Raw genomic sequence first — 18,120 nt, forward strand, 5'->3', positions numbered from 1 at the left:
GCTGCCCCGCCCCGAGTGGCGCGACTGGACGTCGCGCCTGGCGGCCAAGTCCGCGGCGGCGCGGGAGAAGCTGGGCGCGCGCCTGGCGCGCACCACGCACCCGCTGGACTACGGCACCACGCTGCGCGTAGTGCGCGACGCGCTGGCCACGCTGCCCCGCCCCCCGCTGGTGGTGGCCGAGGGCGCCAACACCATGGACAACGCGCGCCTGCTTCTGGAGCCGGTGACCGTGCCGCGCACTCGGCTGGATGCCGGCACCTGGGGCACCATGGGCGTGGGGCTGGGCTACGCCATCGCCTCGGCCACCCAGGACCCGGGCCGCGCGACGGTGGCTGTGGAGGGCGACTCCGCCTTTGGCTTCTCGGGCATGGAGGTGGAGACCATCGTGCGCTACGGCCTGCCGGTGACGCTGATCATCTTCAACAACGGCGGCATCTATGGCGGCGACCGCCGCGGGCGGGAGCTGCGCGCCGCCGCGGCGCGGGGGCTGGCGGCCGTGGGCCACGCGGGCGACCCCGTGCCCACCGACTTCGCCCCCGTCTCGCGCTACGACCTGCTGGCGCAGGCCTTTGGCGGGCGCGGCGTGGCGGTGGGCACCGCCGAGGAGCTGGCCGCCGCGCTGCGCGAGGCGCTGGCCTCGGGCGGGCCCAGCCTGATCGACGTCACCATCGACCCGCAGGCGGGGGTGGAGAGCGGGAACGTGCACGCCTTCAACTTCAAGCCGCCGGAGAAGTGAAATGGGCCGAAGGGGGTGGAGAATCATGGCGTGGGTGTGGGGCGGCGGCGGCGGGCTCCCCATCGGCTCGTGGGGGGAGCGAGGATCTCTCTCCCAGACCCCATCCCCAGCGCCACTCGCGTAAGTGTGCTGCTCGCCGAGTGCAGCACAGAACCTGCTGGGCACACCAAGCCCGGCATATGCGAGCGCGGCGCCATCGCCGCGCCTCGGACTGGCGCTGCCCCTGGGCCCGAGCTGGGCTCACCTTGTACAGATGCAGGTCAAGCACTTGTACTTACATTCCCGGCACTGGGTCTTCGATTTCAACCCCGAGTTGCAAAGTATGGCGTTTGGATACAAGGCCAGAATACTGGATCTGCGAGGGACGCGCGGAAACAGGGGTGCTGGCGCAGGCGCTTCCCTGGGGACGCCGGGGCAATCCCGGGGATCCCAGGGAGGGACCCGGGTCGAACGGGAAACCAATTGAAGGGGCCGCGCTATCCCCAAAGGCTACGGCGGGGATTCGACGCCGCACAGTTCGCACACCGCCCGTCCCACCCCACGCCACCAGTCGGGAAGCACTCGCCCTGCCATCCGCACCCCCGTGCTCGCCCCCGCTCGAATTACGTCGACGCCGTGCCCTACCCTTGCTCGTACACCCAGCCGGCTCGCGCCGACCTCCGGGCCACACCCTTACAATTCACCCTCCGATTCTGTGTTAAACCCGCCTCCATGCATAGAGCACACACCGCGGTGGCCTTCAGGCGCCTGCGTGAGTAGGGAGCCGGGCTTCCGAGCGTGTAGGGCAGGGAAACCTGCGATTCACGTGACCAACGGCCGACTAATTAAGCATCCATGCCCTTTCCTACCGTGCAACCCCCAATCTCCTACCCCCTCAACCCACCTTTCCTGCAGTCGATGATGACGAGGGCGGCTGCGAGTTCGAGGGCCTGGGGGATTACAACATGGGCATCCACATCGGCGCGGTGTTCATTCTGCTGGCCGTCTCAGCCCTGGGCGCCTTTGGCCCCATCCTCCTACGGGTGATCCGCTCCAAGACCTTCCGCACAGCCCTCAAGTACGTGGTTAAGGGGGCGGTTTGGGGTGCAGACTGTGTGTCGGGCGTGCGCGCACATCATGGCGACATGCCCCTGCCTATCCGTCACCAGCACCCAGGAATCCTCAGTCCAGCAACACGATTCCCATCCTCCAGAACTCCCTCCACTCTAGACCCCCACCTCTCCACCCCCCACGCCCACCCAGGATCGGCACCTTCTTTGCCTTTGGCACGGTGCTGGCCACAGGCTTCATCCACATGCTGCAGCCCGCCAACGAGGCGCTGACCTCGGCCTGCCTGCCCGCCTCCTGGAACGAGTCGTACGAGGCGTACGCCTATCTGTTTGCGGTGCTGGCCATCCTGGCCATGCAGGCCTTCGACTTTGCGGTGCAGCAGTACCAGTGCCGCATGGGCGACCTCGCCGGCGGCGACCCCTGCTGCAACATCGACCGCGCGCTGGAGCTGGGCCAGGGCGGCGCGGTGGGCGGCATGGCCCTGGGCGGGACGGGCGGCGGTGCCGACAGCGCGGCGCGGCGCGCGCTTGAGCAGCCGCTGCGCAAGGACTCCCACTCGCACTCGGAGGAGGACGCGGAGGAGGACGCGGAGCGCACCAGCCTCAGCCGCGTGGCCAGCGTGTACCTCATGGAGGCGGGCATCGTCTTCCACTCCGTGGTCATCGGCATCACCCTCGGCGTCTCCACCGGCGCCCAGTTCAAGACGCTCATGATCGTGCTCTCCTTCCATCAGTTTTTTGAGGGCTTTGCCATCGGCTTCACCGCCGTGGACGCGCGGCTCAACGGGCTCAAGCTCTTCGTGGTAGGGCTCATCTACTCCCTCACCACCCCCATCGGCGTGGCCATTGGCATCGGCATCCGCCAGACCTACAATGGCAACGACGCCACCACGCTCCTGGTCCAGGGCATCTTCGACGCCGTCTCCGCCGGCATCCTCATCTACGTGGCCCTGGTGCAGCTCATCACCCCCCAGTTCACGCACAACAAGTGGCTGACGCAGCAATCCCTGCCGGTCAAGCTGCTCAGCTTCGCGGCCCTCTACGGCGGCTTCGCGGTGATGGCCGTGATCGGGAAGTGGGCGTGATCGGGGCCGAGGGCCGGCCCCGTGGGGGCGCACCGCGCAATAATCCTTGCTCCTTTGACCTGCAATCCCAAACCAGCCCCGGCTGGCAACACTGTCGCATCACCACATCAAACCCATTCTTTGAGGAAAACAGTGGGACGCCAACATCAGCGCATTTGTCTCCCAATCCAGTGTCTTCTACCCGTAGCCTGTGTCAGTCGTGCTCAGAGTATGTAATGGCGACATCAGTCATGGAGAGATTTACAGAGAAGGTACAGGGGGACATCAGGGGGAAAATTGCAGCAAGGGTTTCGGCGGTCGGTTTGACTCCCGCCGGGGAGGGGCCCGATTATACAACCCGCACAAGGGACGTGCACGGATCAGAATGCGCCGTGAGAAGAATACCCATATTTAATTCCCGCTCACACCGGCCCAGACAGCATCGGCATCGCTGGGCACGAGTCCTCAGCGAGGGCATGCCCTCGCAGCACCTCCGTGACGAGGAGTCGGGGCTCCTGCAATCCCTGCAGAACGGCAGCAGCACGGCATCGGGAACATGGCTGACTCATCGCATGCAGCATGCCCCCGAGAATAGCCTGGATCGCACCCCAGATGACTCCCGTGTGCGTAGGGCTGGTAGGGATGGGTTTGGCATGGGGCCAACCCCGCGCTTTGCCTCGCGCAATGCTCTAGGGTGTGAGGGGGGTCTATGGAATTCTGATACTCGGTACTCTTGGCCAATACCGGCGTCCCATGCATCCATCCTCCAGCTGCTAGGCGCGATGCAGGGTATGGGCCTGGCCTCGGATGGAGGGGCAGGAGCCAAGCCCTCCCCAGAGGTGGGGTACATGACAGGGGGCATGACGCTGGGTTGGGGTGAGCTATGCCTCAGAGAAGAATTTCCATGACACACCATGAATGCCCGGCAGCAGATTTGACCCTCCTCAACCCCCCTTCACCCGTGGCAGATGGAGTATCTGTCTGGGGTGGTGGCTCGGGGGGTTGCGGTGGCGGTGGAGGGCACGGTGGAGCACGCCATGTCGGCTGCCGTGCACACCGCCATAGAAGACCAGAACATTCACTTTGACGTCAAGGTGCCTGGAGTGGAGGTGTTGATCGAGAGGGGCGCGTGGGTGGAGAGGATGCGGGAGTGGCCATCCGATGTCCGGCATCACATGTGCAGGAAGGGTGCACCGTCGGCAGCCGCCCACGCACGAGCAGCAACCACCCATCCGGCACGCCACACCACCATGAAATACCCCTCTTGCCCTGCTTTCCAGGCCAACCTGGGCACGCTGGTGGCGGTGACCGGCGTCATCCTCTTCTGGCGGGGGGTCTGGAACATGTGGTGCGAGGGGTGGGTGGGGATCGATGGCATGAGTGTGCGTGTGGGTGAAGGCGGAGGCTCGACGCCCTTTGCCGGCGCTGGCGCAAGGGAGCTGCCTCCATTGGACCCAAGAACGCCGGTGCGCAGGCCCTGCTCGCCCTTTCTTTCCCCCTGGCCATTGCAGGGACACGGTGGTTGGCCTCTCGCTCACCAGCGACCTGCTGTCCATGGGCATCGGCTTGGGCACCATGCTCTGCATCCGCTACTTCCGGGTGCCCCTGGCGCGGACGTTCCCGGAGATGTGAACACGTTTGGGGTGGCTTGGGCGCGGTGGAGGTGCGCGCCGGTGCACCTCCCGCTGCTCCGGGGCACGTCCATGGTATGAGGGCGCAGAGGCGCATGGCGCAGAGGAAAACCTGGCCTTTCCACGTTCGGTGTGGAACTCCGCACACCCTCCGCTGTCCCTGGATGCCATCCGCTCACTCCATCGGCGGCCCCTGTACTTGTGCACAGCAGCAGACACAGCCCGAGTCATTGTCCCACAGAGACTCTGGGCATAAACCATTCCCCTGTGTCTGCCACCCTTCTTTCCCCAGACTTGCGATTGTGTAGGAACTCGTGACAAGGTCGTGTCAAGGGTCAAGCTTCAGTACAAGGCGGGGGAGGGGTGGGGAGCCTGGCCCCACCCGGGATCCGCGTTCGGGGTCAATGGGGCAGCGCATTGGCTGAGCGGGGAGGGTTTTGCCAAACATGAGCCCCATGTTGGTGACGAGGGGACGATGGCCAGGACGCCCACAACCATGGAGCTCAACCGAGCGCATTTGCCGCAGTGCACAGGGGCCTCAGTGCCTGCCACGAACCCGCATCAAGTTCTGCAGCACGGATTCTTCGCTGACGGTCTGGAAAATCGGGGGGAAGGGGGGAAGTGGGGTGGTGACATGGTGGAAGGACCGTAAGCAAGCTCCGGACAGGCGCTGCAGGGAGGGCCACGCAGAGGCGCTGCAAGGGGCTGGAATTGGGCATGACTGCGAGGACCTCGCCAGACGGCCCCATTCCCTCCTCTTCACACCACCACTCGCAGCCATCGCGACTCACCATCGTGTTCCAGTGCTTGCTGACGGCGCTCGTCAGGTCCTCCTTGCTGCTCTGCGGTCCAATGCCGGGCACCTCGTACACCTTGGTGTACTTGCGTAGCGCGTGCACCTGGGGAGGAGACCGGGTGGGGCATGGAGTGTGGGGTCCAGCCAGGTTCCCCAGGCACCCTCACGCACAGTGCACCGGGTCCAGACGGGTGCACATGAGAGCGAGAGGTCCCGGGCCCGTGGAATAGGCCACTCACCTTGAGCTTGGTGAGATCCACCCGTGGAGCGGTGCCGTCCGCGCTCCCGCCAATGTACTGCGTGGGGTGGAGAGGGCGCCTTGTCCGGTCAAAGAGGGCGTAGAGGCGGGGCAGACGGCTCGCCCTCGGTGCTGACTCACCTGATCCTCCTTGTAGGAGTAGCCGTTGCTGACGTCCTTGGGGTAGTCTGCACTGTAGCGGGCGACGTTCGCAGCAGTGGTACGCACCGGGCGGCTTCTCGCGCCCTTCTGCACGGCAGCCATGACAAGGATGCAACGCTGCCTTCGAGACTAGGGTAACACCCGGAGTGGTGGCTGGGGTCTCGGCGCGCGGGAATGATGGTGCTGCTGGGGGTCCACCGTGCTCCACGTCGGGGAACCTTCAGGAGGAGAGCGGAGCCAGCACCCCGGGTTCGCAGAGCCCAGAGAGTCTGGTCGGGTAGATCCAGGCACTGTATGTGACAGGGTGTGTTTCAGGACGACTGATTGGCCGTGCATGAACTTGACACTCTGTCGAAAGCGGGGGACCCGGGGCCCAGCCGGCTCGATCCGGTGATGCTGCGCCTGCTTTGGGGGTGCATCTGTCGGAGGTGACACGGCGAGGTCTTTGCGGAGCAAGCTGAACCCGGCCCGAGTGGAGCAGGAGAAGGCGGGATCTTCCCAGCATGCATAGAATATCGCTCGGTAAAAGCTCTTGGGGTGACAACATGCTCGCCATGTATGGGCGCACTGGCACGTGCTGGCCGTCGATACGGGCGATCCGATTCAGGCATTCAAAAAATCTTCTCGAGCTGCGACGGGGTCGCGTCGCGAGGGGCATATCACCAGAATAATCTCGTCATTCCGCCACGCCATGACGGAGAATATGAAGCCTGTGTTTGTTTGTGATGCTTATCGGGGCCTCTCCGCCGCTCAGCCGCCCGGTTTACGCAATCGGTACCGCGGTTTCTGGAACTGTACGCAGCGACGTTCAGTACGACAATCTGCCCTCTCCACCGAGCTGCATGGATCACAGATGGGTATTCAGACGTGCAAAGTCTCAGCCTATGCACTGAATTGGGTAGGGTCCGCCTGTCTTGTTGGGAAGACACCGTGTCTGGGCGATGGGAAAGGCCATGCTGTGTCCATCTCGCACGCATCCCCAGCGCCACTTTGGACCTTGGGAAACTCCTTTGGAATCGTGCACGAAGTGTGCAGCGCCTGTAGATGATGTCCTAGTCTTTTCAGAACCACAGCCCGGTTGCTCTGGAAGTCATGAACTCAGTGCATTCGGATAATCCGGATCGCAGGTAATGATCTGAGAAGTATATCTGCCATACAGCAGATTGTCAGGGCCTCAGACAAGCTGGTCTTGCCCCGTGCGATTCTCCCTGCCCCATGCAAATTTGGGTGGGATATGGTTGAACGTGCCACGTAATGTCCAGCGTGGGTCACATCAAGGAGGCGTGGATTGCACTCGCATATTTGCGATTGCCACAAACAAGCACCAGCTTCATCCCCTGGTTATCCAATTCCCAGCCTTCCCACCCCGCCACGGCAACCTGCGCCGTTTGAGATGCAGGTCCACGCTGCATGTCTGGCCCACCTATATGCCTCGCCCCGCCCTCCAGACTTGAAAACCTAGTCACAGATCCCTCCCCCCTTCTATCTCTCGTCCGTCGGAACAGGTTTGCATTAAAGACAGTCCTGCAGTCGCAGCAGGCCGGCGACTCTCGCACACGAGGGCGGTGGGGGGATCGTCGCACGGGAGGGTGCGCGCGCGCACGCGCGCGCGCACTCTCGCCCGAGCACCTCCCCCACCCCGCACATAAAACCCTCCTTGCCTCTACTTGAAGAAGCGGAAGATGAGGCCGTCGGCGGTGTGCGCCAGGAAGAAGGGCGCGAACACCAGGCTCTCCACCGCCATGAGCTTGATGAGGATGTTCAGGGAGGGCCCCGAGGTGTCCTTCAGCGGGTCGCCCACTGTGTCGCCGATGACGGCGGCCTTGTGCGCGTCGGAGCCCTTGCCCCCCAGCTCGCGCGCGTGCTCCGAGGCCCCCGCCTCGATGTACTTCTTGGCGTTGTCCCAGGCGCCGCCGGTGTTGGACATGGACACCGCCATCTGCACGCCCGACACCAGCGCGCCGGCCAGCACGCCAGCCAGCGTGCGCACGCCGAACAGCACGCCCACCACGATGGGGGTGAGCATGACCAGGGCGCCGGGGGGGATCATCTCCGACAGCGAGGCGGCAGTGGAGATCTCCACGCAGCGGCGGTAGTCGGGGCGGGCGGTGCCCTCCATGAGCCCGGGGATGGTGTTGAACTGGTGGCGCACCTCCTCCACCATGGCCAGCGCGGCCTTGCCCACCGACTTCATGGTCATGGCGGAGAACCAGTAGGGGAGCATGGCGCCCACCAGCAGGCCGGAGAACACCTCTGGGTCCAGGATGGACGAGTCGGCGATGGTGATGCCGGCACGCGTGATGTAGGCGCCGAAGAGCGCCAGCGACACCAGCGCCGCGGAGCCGATGGCGAAGCCCTTGCCGATGGCGGCGGTGGTGTTCCCCGCCGCGTCCAGCGCGTCGGTGCGCTCGCGGATGTCCTCGCCCATGGCCGCCATCTCGGCGATGCCGCCGGCGTTGTCGCAGATGGGGCCATACGCGTCGATGGCCAGGCAGGTGGCCAGCGTGCCCAGCATGCCCAGCGCCGCGCAGGCGATGCCGTACATGTGCGCCAGGGAGAAGGAGACGAAGATGGTCACCGCGATGGTCAGGCAGGGGATGATGGCGGACTTGTAGCCCAGGGCCAGGCCGAAGATGATGTCGGTGGCGGCGCCGGTCTTGCACGCGTCGGCCACGTCCTGTGTGATCGTGAGGATGTTTGATGTTTGGGGTGGGGGATGTATGTCGGTGGGTTTGATTCAGTGAGGTGAGAACCGGCATGGCAGAGAAGGGTAGGTCTCCTGATCTCAGGGGGCCGAGGAGCACCCTCGGGTGTCGGCAGCGCCACGCGTCGACCGACCCACGCTTCCCAGCGCCGCTGGGCGTCGACCACCGTCCCACACCCACAGCACCACGCACAGCCACCCCACCCCTCCCGCCTCCTCCCGCTCACCTGGACGGGGGCGTAGCGGTTGGAGGTGTAGAACTCGGTGACCAGGCCGATGACGAGACCGCCCCACAGGCCCGCGGCGACGCAGACGAAGAGGTACCAGTTCTTGACGGGGCGCATGGGGTCGTCGGAGAAGAGGCCGGTCATGGTCGGGGGCAGGGCGGCGACGGCCAGGAGGTAGGCCACGGGGGTCATGACCAGGGTGGACACGATGAGCTGGAGCTTGAGCGTGGACTCGATCTCGGCCACGACGCGGGCGGGGCGCAGGTCGGTGGCCAGCAGCGTGGTGGCGATGCAGACCAGGATGCCGGAGCCGGTGATGAGCAGGGGGAAGTTCATGGCCACCCACAGATGGTCCACGCCCAGGGCGGAGACGGAGGAGACGACCAGCGCGGCGCAGGTGGCCTCGGCGAAGGAGCCAAACAGGTCGGCGCCCATGCCCGCGATGTCACCCACGTTGTCGCCCACGTTGTCGGCGATGACGGCGGGGTTGCGCGGGTCGTCCTCGGGGATGTCCTTCTCCACCTTGCCCACAAGGTCGGCGCCGACGTCGGCGGCCTTGGTGTAGATGCCGCCGCCGACGCGGCCGAACAGCGCGATGGAGGAGCCGCCCAGGCCGTAGCCGGTGATGGCCTCATACAGGCCCTCCCAGTCGTCGCCAAAGACGCGGGAGTAGACGGCGAGGAGGAGGTAGAGCACCAGGAGGGCGTTGCCGGCCAGGAGGAAGCCCATGACAGCGCCGGAGCGGAAGGCGGCCATGAAGGCGGGGGCGATGCCCTTGCGCGCCTCCAGCGCCGTGCGCGCATTGGCGTAGGTGGCGATGGACATGCCCAGGTAGCCGGAGACGATGGAGGTGGCGGCGCCCACGATGAAGGCGATGGTGGAGAAGGCGCCGTTGTACAGGGCCGGGGCGCGCAGCACGCCGGACTCGTCGCGGTGCCACTTGGTCTTGAACCCGTCCTGGGAGCTGAGCAGGACGAAGATGAAGACAGAGAAGCCGGCCATGAAAAACGAGACGTACTTGTACTCGGTGAACAGGAAGGAGGTGGCGCCCTCGGCAATGGCCACCTGCAGGTCGGCCACCTTCTCCTCGATCTCGGCCTCGCCGCGCTGCTCCTCCTCCAGCAGGTACTCGCGACCGTTGGAGTTCCCGGAGCTGGCGCCGCCGCGAACCTGTTGGATGGGGTAGGGTGGATCGCGCAGGATCAGCGGGCCGTGGAGGGGAACGAGGGTGATCGGGGCCGAAACCCGGTGGCGGGGCGCGACTCCACTAACCCCACACGATACCCATCGCATTGCATGCAGGTGCATTCGAAGATCATGCACCGGGGTCTTGAGGGTGCTCGACAAGGGGTGACCCGCCGGGGACCCGCCGGGCCACGGCCTGATGGCGTCGTGGTGGGGGGGCGGCCTCGCACCCAGTCCCTCGACCCTTGGCATTCAGGCGCACGTCAATTCCCCATACCCTCACCTTAATGAGGCTGACACGGTACCAGAGCCAGAGGGCAAACAGCACGGACACCGTCGCCGCTACCGGGGTGAAGATGGTGGCGAATGCATCGGGGAGCCAGGTGGCGCTCATGGTGGGTGAGAGCCCCAGTGGCTCGTGCGCGTCGATCTGGATGTTAGGGTGTGAAGGATGGCAGGGACGCTGGGCTAGCACTCTTACGCCCACCACAAGACAAACAGTGGGGGGGCCGGGGTCGAATGCGTTGCCGGGGATCCATGCGGAACCAGTCCCGACGTCGGATTGAAGATTCCCGTCGGTGGTGCATGGCCCCCTGGAAGGCTTTTGACAATGCCGCAACGTTGGAAAAGCGGTTGGAGATCCTGGAGGACGCATGCAGCCCTCACCTGGGGGATGGCTAACAGGCCTTCCCCCAGTACTCGAGCGCACTGGATTTCTCCGCGTGCTGACGCGGCCTTTCACGTCCTCCAAATGACCATGGCACGGGAAAATTAACGATCGTGCTTCTCATGAAGCTGCCCGGCTTTTGCGTGCCCAATAGCCCAGCAGTAATGATCCGGGAAGGCAGTCTATTGGAGTCATGTAATGGGGACCTAGCCTGCGCCGCTGGACACGATTGTTCATGGCACAGCAGGGCCCCTGCTCCCCTGCCCGCGTCACGCCCGCACGCTCAGCCAGGCGCAGGCCCCGCTGCTCAGCGCCGGGGCCACGTCAGCAGCCAGCCTGGCCCTGGCCAGCACGTCTGCCTGCAGGGCCGCAGGGCAGGCCTGGCCGGGACCCAGGAGCAGCGTAGTCAGTGCCGCCACGGCGCCCGCCGGCTGCCCCGCCAGCGCGCCGGCCAGGGCGCCGAGCGCGGCACACCCGCGCTCGGCCCCCAGCGTCGCCCAGTTCTCCCGCAGCGCCCGCGCGACCTGCTCCCAGCCGGCGCCGGCCCCCGCCACGGCAGCCGCCGCCGCCACGCCGGGCGCAAGAGCTGGCGCGGCGGCCAGGCGCGCGCGCGCGCGCGTCGCGACCTCGAGGCCTTTGCCTTCAAACTCCGCCACGCCCTGCGCTGCGCCGGCCCCGAGCGCCCAGGCCCACTGCCCGGCCTGCAGCCCCCGCACGCTGGGGAGGGCCAGCAGGCAGCGCTCCGCCGCCGAGTCGTCGGCGGCCAGCAGGTAGCAGCGCCGCAGCGCAGCCGGCAGCCCGGCGGCGCCCGGCGCGGCGGCCCCGCACCCAGGCAAGGCTGCGCCCAGCGCGGCGTACACGGCACCCTCCACATCCGGCGAGATGAACGGAGCAGCGGCGGAGGCGGTTGCCCCGGCTGCCGTCGATGCCATGAGCGCGGTGCGGTTCAGGGCGGGGCACAGCGCGGCGCCGGTGGCAGCGGGGTCGATGTCAAGGGCAATCAGCGCAGCTGCGAGTTGCGTGGCGCTCAGCGCGCCCAACGTGGCGTCGTGCGACAGGGGCGGGCCTGTATCAGACACCCTGCTCGCCACCCCTGCCAGCGCAGATATGGCGCCTGGTTCAATGACCGTCGCCGCATACGCCGCCATCGCGCCAGGGCAGTCGGCATTCGTGCCGGCAGAGAGGGCCACCAGCGTCTCCAGGCCGGGGACGAGTAACAGGTACCGCCCCGGGCCCGTGCGCTGGGCGGCGGGCATGCGCAGCATCGCGTCCACGAAATCGAGCAGGGATTCGACGGGGAGCAGCCCCGCGAGCGTCAGCGCCGCCGAGTCGTGCAGCGCGGAGGACAGCGTAAGTGCCCGGCCCTCGTCCAGGGCGCAGTCGGCGCCCGGGCACGCGCCCTGAGTGTTTGTGGGGGGTGGGGGGTGGTGGAAGAATCCTGGAGGGCAGGCTTCCATGTGGGCTTCAGGCTGGGCACGGATCATAAGCGCCGGGGACTGGGGTCAAGGACCCTCCAGGCGGATCCAGCACATCCTGGGAGCTGCTGGGGCCCCTGGGCCACACATCATCCTGTCCCTCCCACCTTTTTTGAATGCTACCGGTAGCCCCTACCGCCACACATCCCCCTTGTTCCCACCCTTCCAAACACCGCGACTCACCACCTGCGTGGCCCAGGCCGCCAGGGCCTCCAGCTGCGCGGCGCTGTGCAGCGTGCGGAAGAGGCCGGTGGCGTTCACGCTCCCCGCCCAGGCAGACTGGTCCGCGACGCCGCCCGTGCCGGCCGGCAGCGTCCATGCTGCCCCCGCCGCGGGCAGGCACAGCGCCTGCCGCGCGGCTTCCTCGGCGCCCAGGCCGGCGGCGGGAAGCTGGGCCGTGGCGCAGAAGGGGCCCGCCCTGTCGGGCAGCTGGCCCACCGCGGCCACGGCACTGGCATTGCGCAGCGGGAGCAGGGGCTGGGTGGCCCACGCCGTGCCTGTCTCCGGCAGGCCGCCGGCCAGGGGGTCGGTCGAGATGATGGTCCCCTGCGCCGCCGCTGCCGCGACCAGGATGTCGCCAAAGTTGGCGGATCCCAGCGCCCTCTCATGCAGCAGGGCCTGTTGGATGGGTGGTGGGGATCAAGGAGTCTGGCTGGTGCAGAATGGCAGTGTAAGAGGACGGCACGGGATGCTTGCCAGGCTACCAGGTCTTCGCCTCGTCACGTTCCCATACACAACAAACTCATTGAGAACCCCGCATTGCGCCACCTCCCCCCCCCCCACCCCCCTTCAGACCTGGAGGCCGATCTGCAGTGTTTCGCCGCCCAGCGCCACCTCCAGCATGCGCAAAAATGTAGCTGCCTTGGAGTACACCTCCACGCCGCCCGTGCCGACGGCCGCGTCCGAGGCGGCGACCATGGCCGGCCTGAAGGGCGAGGCGTCGGTGCAAAGTGCGCGCAGCGTGGGCCCTTCATGCACGCCGGGCAGTCGGGCCTGGGGCAGGGGGGCGCGGTACCGCAACACCTCTCCCGGCGCGCCCACCGCCGTCAGGCAGTGGTACTCCAGGAAGGAGGCCAGCCCCTCGTTGAAAGCCAGCTGCGTCCAGTTGGTCCCCGTCACAAGGTTGCCAAACCACTGGTGTGCCACCTCGTGACAGACGACGTCCGCAGCGCGCCACGCCCCAAAGCTGCCACCCGTGGCCTGAGAGGAGATAGAAGGTTGGAGGGAGAGGGGGAGGTGTGGGGGAGTACGAGTGTGAGGCTGTCAGGCCGCAGACCAGGCAATAGTTGGGGCAGGAGTCCTCGCGACCACCATCACCCCCCGTCCCCCCAACCTGGCTGTGGAGGAAGCGACGCTCGTCAAAGAGCAGGAGGCCCCAGTTCTCCATGGCGCCCTGCTTGCCTGGAATGGCCACAAAGTCCACCTGTGGGGTGGACAGGGGAGGGATGCTGTCGACAGGGGTTGGTGGATTGGCATGTAAAAGTCTGGGGTGTACTGGAACAAGCGGCGGGAGAGAAAGGGGCAATCAACGTAAAAATCTGGTTCAGACCGTTGCTGCCTGGTCCAAATTTCCTGGAGCAGACAATGCTGAGCACACAAGCTCGGCAAATGCGGTAGCAATGGCATGTAGCCAAAGTGGTGATCGATTTGCCTCAGAGACCTTTGCCGCCCCAGTCGACACCCTACCTCGTCTCCACACCTTGGTCAGAGGCTGCTCGATCCCCGTCCAGGCGGTGTAGAAAGCCAGCGACTTCACCGCGACGTCGGCGGAGAAGGCTGCCAGGCCCTCCCTCCCGGGGACCACCCAGGCCTGGACCTGGAGAGCCTCTACTGCTTTTGGCAGGGGCAGTCCGGGCTTCACCGCCACCAGGTTCCCGGCAGCCACCGCCAGCAGGTAGGTCGGCATGGGCGGAGTGGGGTGGAAGCTGTGGCGCAGGCTGCCTGGCGTCGTGCCCATGCCCACTCGGAGAATGGGGCTGTTGCTGAGTACCGTCAGGCCGACCTCGCCAGGGACCTGTGGAAGTGTGAAGTCGGGTGTTTCATGATAGCCAACTGGGGTCGAATGGAGGCTGAGGGGGATTCGGCTTGGCGATAGCAAGTTGAGGTTCTGGGCCTCGCTACATGAAGGCACACACTGCTGACACTGCGTGTCAGTCTGCCCGTCACTGCTATGAAGAGCTGTGAAATGACAAGCGCCTGTCCAAAGGTGCAGCAACCTCTCGCTCTGGGCCACAACCAGGGTTTGGGCCTCTCAGGCAACCCAGTCCACACGGTCACCCTCCAATAAGACACTCGTCCGCCACACAAGAGTACTCCGCCGCCCCACCTCCACAGCGACGTTGTAGACGGCCCGAAAGCGGGGCACATCCACGCAGGGGAAGACGGAGCGGGCGTGCGTGGCAGCCAACTGCGTGGCGACCAGCGCGCGCGCGCAGGGCGCGCGGTCGCTCGTCCCCGGCGCAACGCACTCCGCGGCAAAGGCTTGAGACCGGTGCAGGCCCGCGCCGGCGCCCATGACCCCCGTGTACTCGAAGGTCAGCGCAGGCGCGGCCCCCTCCCCGGGGTCGAGCACGTCGGCGCCCAGGTCCACCGCCACCAGGTCCGTGCGCCAGGTGTCGTCCGAGCGCGGGCGCAGCTCGCGCAGCGTGGCGCGGCAGGCCACCGCGTCGGCGCAGAGCACGCGCCGGGCGCCGCCGCCGCGCCGCAGCGCCACGCTGCGCACGCTGAGGCCCCGCGCCTGCACCACCAGGCAGCGCGTCCGCCTCCGCACGCGCCAGGCGATGCTTGCGCTGGCGTTGAAGCGGGGGTGGTTGGGGGCGTCGACGCCGCCGTCGAAGTGCCCTGCTTCCAATTTGAGCGTCAGGTTGTAGGCGGTGGGCGTTGCCCAGTCCCAGGGCTCGCCTGCCGCCGCATCTTCGCAGGAGAAGGAAGGGGCGACGGGAGGTGGAGGAGCGGAAATGGTCTTGCCGCCTTGAGCTTCCGCTGGGCCCTGCCGGGAGCCCAGCGTCAGGAAGAGGAGTACGATGGCCGTGAGGAGGATCGCCCCGCCGCCCAATACCAGCATGCCCCAGCGCTGCTTGAAGGGCCTGAGCGCATTCTGCTGGATTCCCCTGTGGGGTGCACAAGTATTTGTACCTTGTAGCAGGAAGTGGCAAAGGGTGGGCGAGGCATCACGCAACACATGGATCCTCTGCTCTCAAGACTTGCGGCACCATGCAGGGCTCCACATTGCCCCAGCACAGACAAATTTCTATGAATTCACTGCTCACCCAAATACAGATTGTGGCTTGGGAACCTGGAAGGCGTCCTGGCGATTTATGGGAGCCATCTCCGACCATGGGCCCTCCACCTCCATGGGCTGGATGGGGGCCATGTCTGCCAAAGGGGGTTGGACCTCGACACCCTCCTGAGATTGCGCTCTATATTACACACATCACATGTTGGTGCCAAATCCTTCACAGGCGAGCTACCTATGGCTCGCAGGGTGGAGGTGCCGACGGCACACGCCTCGCACATGGTGTCTGTTGTACCATCTTGGGAAAATCGGGCGCGCTGGGGCGGGGCTCAAACTTTGAGTCAGGCAGCGACCACTCTCGTGGGGAATTGTCCTCCCTATCCTGGTTCAAGCTCAGACTGTTCGACCGCAGTCACTCATCAAAGGATCGAATACCAGTTACATCGCCGCCTCGCACCCTGCCTCAGCATGTCGGAGGTGGAGGCCCCCGCCGTGGCTACTCCTCCTCCCACAGAAGAAGAAGCCACTGCACCTGTGGACACCGTACCGGAGCCAGCTGTTGCTGAGGGCGCACCCACGCCTATGGAAGAGGATACGGAGGCCGCTCCTCCCGCGCCAGTCGAAGATGCGCAGGCACCTCCGTCCTCCTCCGAGCAAGGCGGGGCCGCTCCTCCCCCCTCGGCACCTGCCCAGCCCACGGATGATACCAAGGCTGAGGCACCTGCGACTACTTCCCCAGAAGCATCCGCTCCGGAGGCCCCGAAGAAGACGGAGTTGCCTGTCCGACAGTACCTCGAGAGCACGGGTGCGTGGTGTGACTGGCTGCTTATTCCAGTGTGGCAAATGGGTACGATCACCCTTCCATGTATAGCTCAAGAGGGCGTTGAAGCCCCAATGATTGCATCGGGAGCTCTCACCTGCCGATATACCTCGTGGCTGGCTCATTTGCACCTGCATGCAATGTGAGTGACCAGCCACACACGCCCCCTTTTCAAATCTGTAGTGGTGCCCCTGCTGACATCAGGCATGCAGCAGCTGGTCAAGGAACGCCCCGCAGACCCCATTGCCTTCCTGATCGACTACCTCCAAGCCAACCGCCCCAAGCCATCTGGCACTGAGTGACCTCATTGCTGTACACACCCTGCCAGCCGGGCCACTGGGATTTTCACCATGGGTGGCTGCAGCCCGGCCCTGCAAGCGTGATGGTTGCGGCATACGCAGCTCCCACATCTGCAATGGCAGTGCCATGCAGCGCCAGCTGCTGCCAGCCGCTCAGCAGTGCCGGGCCGTTTGGAATCATCAGCAGCAAGGCTTGCAAGACCTGGGGAGTGGTGGGCGTCTGCCCCTCCTATGCAAGTGGATGTGAGAGAGCAGGGGCCCACTCACTTTGAGACGCGGTGCTGGGATGGCAAGGCGGCCCAGTCCATGAGGCGGGTCCGCACACCTACCCCGTCACAGCCCCACCCTGAGGGAGTCAGCAATCCATGCCCGCGGCAGGGCCCGTGTCACATCCAGCCCGGCCAGCCATGATCGCATGAGAGCTTACCAGCTTGTGCACGAGGCTGGGGAAGGAGGACTGCAGGGCCAGCGTCGTCGCCACCATCAGCGCGCCGACGGTGGCCGCCAGGGCATACCAGGGACCGGGGGCGCCCGCCCCACACACCCCGGCCCACGCCCACCAGACGGCCAGGGCCAGGCGGGGCAGGGCAGTGAGGCGCAGGGCGGCCCTCAGGCAGGTCGCCAGCTCGGGGGGGGGGCCCCGCGGCCCCGGCCCAGGCGTCGCTGGCGACGCATACTCTGCCCAGCGATGGGCAGTGGCAGTGCCACTGGGCTCCTGGGGCTCGGCACGCGGGCCTGGGGGTGCAGCTGAGGGTTCAGGAAACGCGCCAGGGGCCCCCATGGGGCGGGAGGGTGCCGGTGGGGCCCTCTGGTCTGGTGCCTGCTCCAGCACCGGCTCGGCTGTCGACGCATCCTGCACCTCAGGCCGTCGCATCCCCGTGAGCGCCGCGAGCCGCTCTTCTGACCGGGCCAGGATCTTCTGCCGGCGCAGCTCTGAAGGATCCAGCACCCTCGCCGCTCCAGTGTCGGACGCCATCCCAAGTGAAGGTGGCGCGCCGAGACGCCGGTGTGGACGAGTGGGAGGACGCTGATAGATTGATGAGCGTATCCAAAGTATTCTGTGGAAGTTTCACGTTCCTGTAAGGTACAGAACTGCCTCAGCTTGACGTTAATGCTGGGTTTCTCCTCTCCACCTTGCTCGGGTGTCCTTCTGGAGGCCAATCAAGGAGATAATATTACGCTGAAGGGCGAGCGTCTCTGATTGTCGCGATATACGCACTGGTCTCGAAGCTGTCGAACGATTTTCGTGCATGGGTGTGGGAGCGGTCGTCAGTTTGCCCCTGTTACAGTAAGCAGGTGGCTGCTGCAGCCGGGCGGAAGGTGATCGATCATTCAGAACTACTCATCAGAATACTGTTAGCAGGTAGACCAGATCGTTGGCATCAGATTGAAGCCAGGTGAATGGCAACGTACATGCTCGTCTATCGATGGGAACAGGGGACAACACATGCAAGGCGAAAACATACCAATGTTTTTATTGATACTTCTCATCTCCGCCGGTCGATGTAGTATAACGGTCAGTATACGTGCCTGTCAAATGGTGCTGAGTGCCAGTCCTTTCTGGACGCACGTGATCCGGGTTCGATTCCCGGCATCGGCGAACAACCCTTTTGCGGTTTTAATCCCATGGCTTCAGGTTGGAAGGTCTACAATGTTGATGCTGGAGGCGTCTACGTCAGCCCTTAGCATTGTAGCATAGCCCGTCTTGGTGGATCCACCACCATTGGGGCTTGTGAACTTGGATGACATACGATGCTTGCAGGTCGAGCAGAACAGTGTCAGTACAATGAGCGAGCAGGGCAGCAGCGGGGGACAGGGAAGAGGCTGCGGCC

At 65.5% G+C, this 18,120-nt stretch overlaps 7 protein-coding genes across 7 annotated transcripts in view; 4 read left to right on the forward strand and 3 right to left on the reverse strand.

Annotated features, from left to right (window-relative positions):
* Positions 1-736, forward strand: part of F751_4156 (Putative peroxisomal-coenzyme A synthetase) — a gene marked incomplete at both ends in the record, with an annotated part of 8,292 nt that extends 7,556 nt beyond the window's left edge. Inside the window, 2 exons of the mRNA XM_011400498.1 lie at positions 17-403; positions 566-736. Of these exons, the coding sequence (XP_011398800.1) occupies positions 17-403; positions 566-736 (558 nt within the window). The remainder of the gene's footprint in view (positions 1-16; positions 404-565) is intronic.
* A 711-nt stretch (positions 737-1,447) lies between these two features.
* F751_4157 (Zinc transporter 5) lies at positions 1,448-2,870 on the forward strand (the record flags this gene model as incomplete). Its single annotated transcript, XM_011400499.1, has 3 exons — positions 1,448-1,487; positions 1,631-1,793; positions 1,979-2,870. The coding sequence occupies 3 exons, from the start codon at positions 1,448-1,450 to the stop codon at positions 2,868-2,870; spliced, it is 1,095 nt and encodes a 364-aa protein (XP_011398801.1).
* Positions 2,871-3,631: 761 nt separating this feature from the next.
* On the forward strand, positions 3,632-4,481 carry F751_4158 (hypothetical protein; the record flags this gene model as incomplete). Its single annotated transcript, XM_011400500.1, has 4 exons — positions 3,632-3,688; positions 3,818-3,958; positions 4,130-4,197; positions 4,361-4,481. The coding sequence occupies 4 exons, from the start codon at positions 3,632-3,634 to the stop codon at positions 4,479-4,481; spliced, it is 387 nt and encodes a 128-aa protein (XP_011398802.1).
* A 341-nt stretch (positions 4,482-4,822) lies between these two features.
* Positions 4,823-4,978, reverse strand: F751_4159 (hypothetical protein; the record flags this gene model as incomplete). Its single annotated transcript, XM_011400501.1, has 1 exon — positions 4,823-4,978. One exon carries the CDS (start codon positions 4,976-4,978, stop codon positions 4,823-4,825), a length of 156 nt encoding a protein of 51 aa, XP_011398803.1.
* A 40-nt stretch (positions 4,979-5,018) lies between these two features.
* Positions 5,019-5,778, reverse strand: F751_4160 (hypothetical protein; the record flags this gene model as incomplete). Its single annotated transcript, XM_011400502.1, has 4 exons — positions 5,019-5,075; positions 5,272-5,379; positions 5,516-5,572; positions 5,656-5,778. The coding sequence occupies 4 exons, from the start codon at positions 5,776-5,778 to the stop codon at positions 5,019-5,021; spliced, it is 345 nt and encodes a 114-aa protein (XP_011398804.1).
* A 1,561-nt stretch (positions 5,779-7,339) lies between these two features.
* On the reverse strand, positions 7,340-15,307 carry F751_4161 (Pyrophosphate-energized vacuolar membrane proton pump 1; the record flags this gene model as incomplete). Its single annotated transcript, XM_011400503.1, has 11 exons — positions 7,340-8,353; positions 8,608-9,777; positions 10,076-10,222; positions 11,332-11,859; positions 12,118-12,552; positions 12,730-13,134; positions 13,268-13,357; positions 13,634-13,948; positions 14,261-14,488; positions 14,705-15,020; positions 15,204-15,307. 11 exons carry the CDS (start codon positions 15,305-15,307, stop codon positions 7,340-7,342), a joined length of 4,752 nt encoding a protein of 1,583 aa, XP_011398805.1.
* Positions 11,342-11,863, forward strand: F751_4162 (hypothetical protein; the record flags this gene model as incomplete). Its single annotated transcript, XM_011400504.1, has 1 exon — positions 11,342-11,863. One exon carries the CDS (start codon positions 11,342-11,344, stop codon positions 11,861-11,863), a length of 522 nt encoding a protein of 173 aa, XP_011398806.1.
* Positions 15,308-18,120: the final 2,813 nt, after the last annotated feature.

Source organism: Auxenochlorella protothecoides, assembly GCF_000733215.1.
Source record: "Auxenochlorella protothecoides strain 0710 unplaced genomic scaffold scaffold49, whole genome shotgun sequence".
In the NCBI taxonomy this organism is placed as follows: domain Eukaryota; kingdom Viridiplantae; phylum Chlorophyta; class Trebouxiophyceae; order Chlorellales; family Chlorellaceae; genus Auxenochlorella; species Auxenochlorella protothecoides.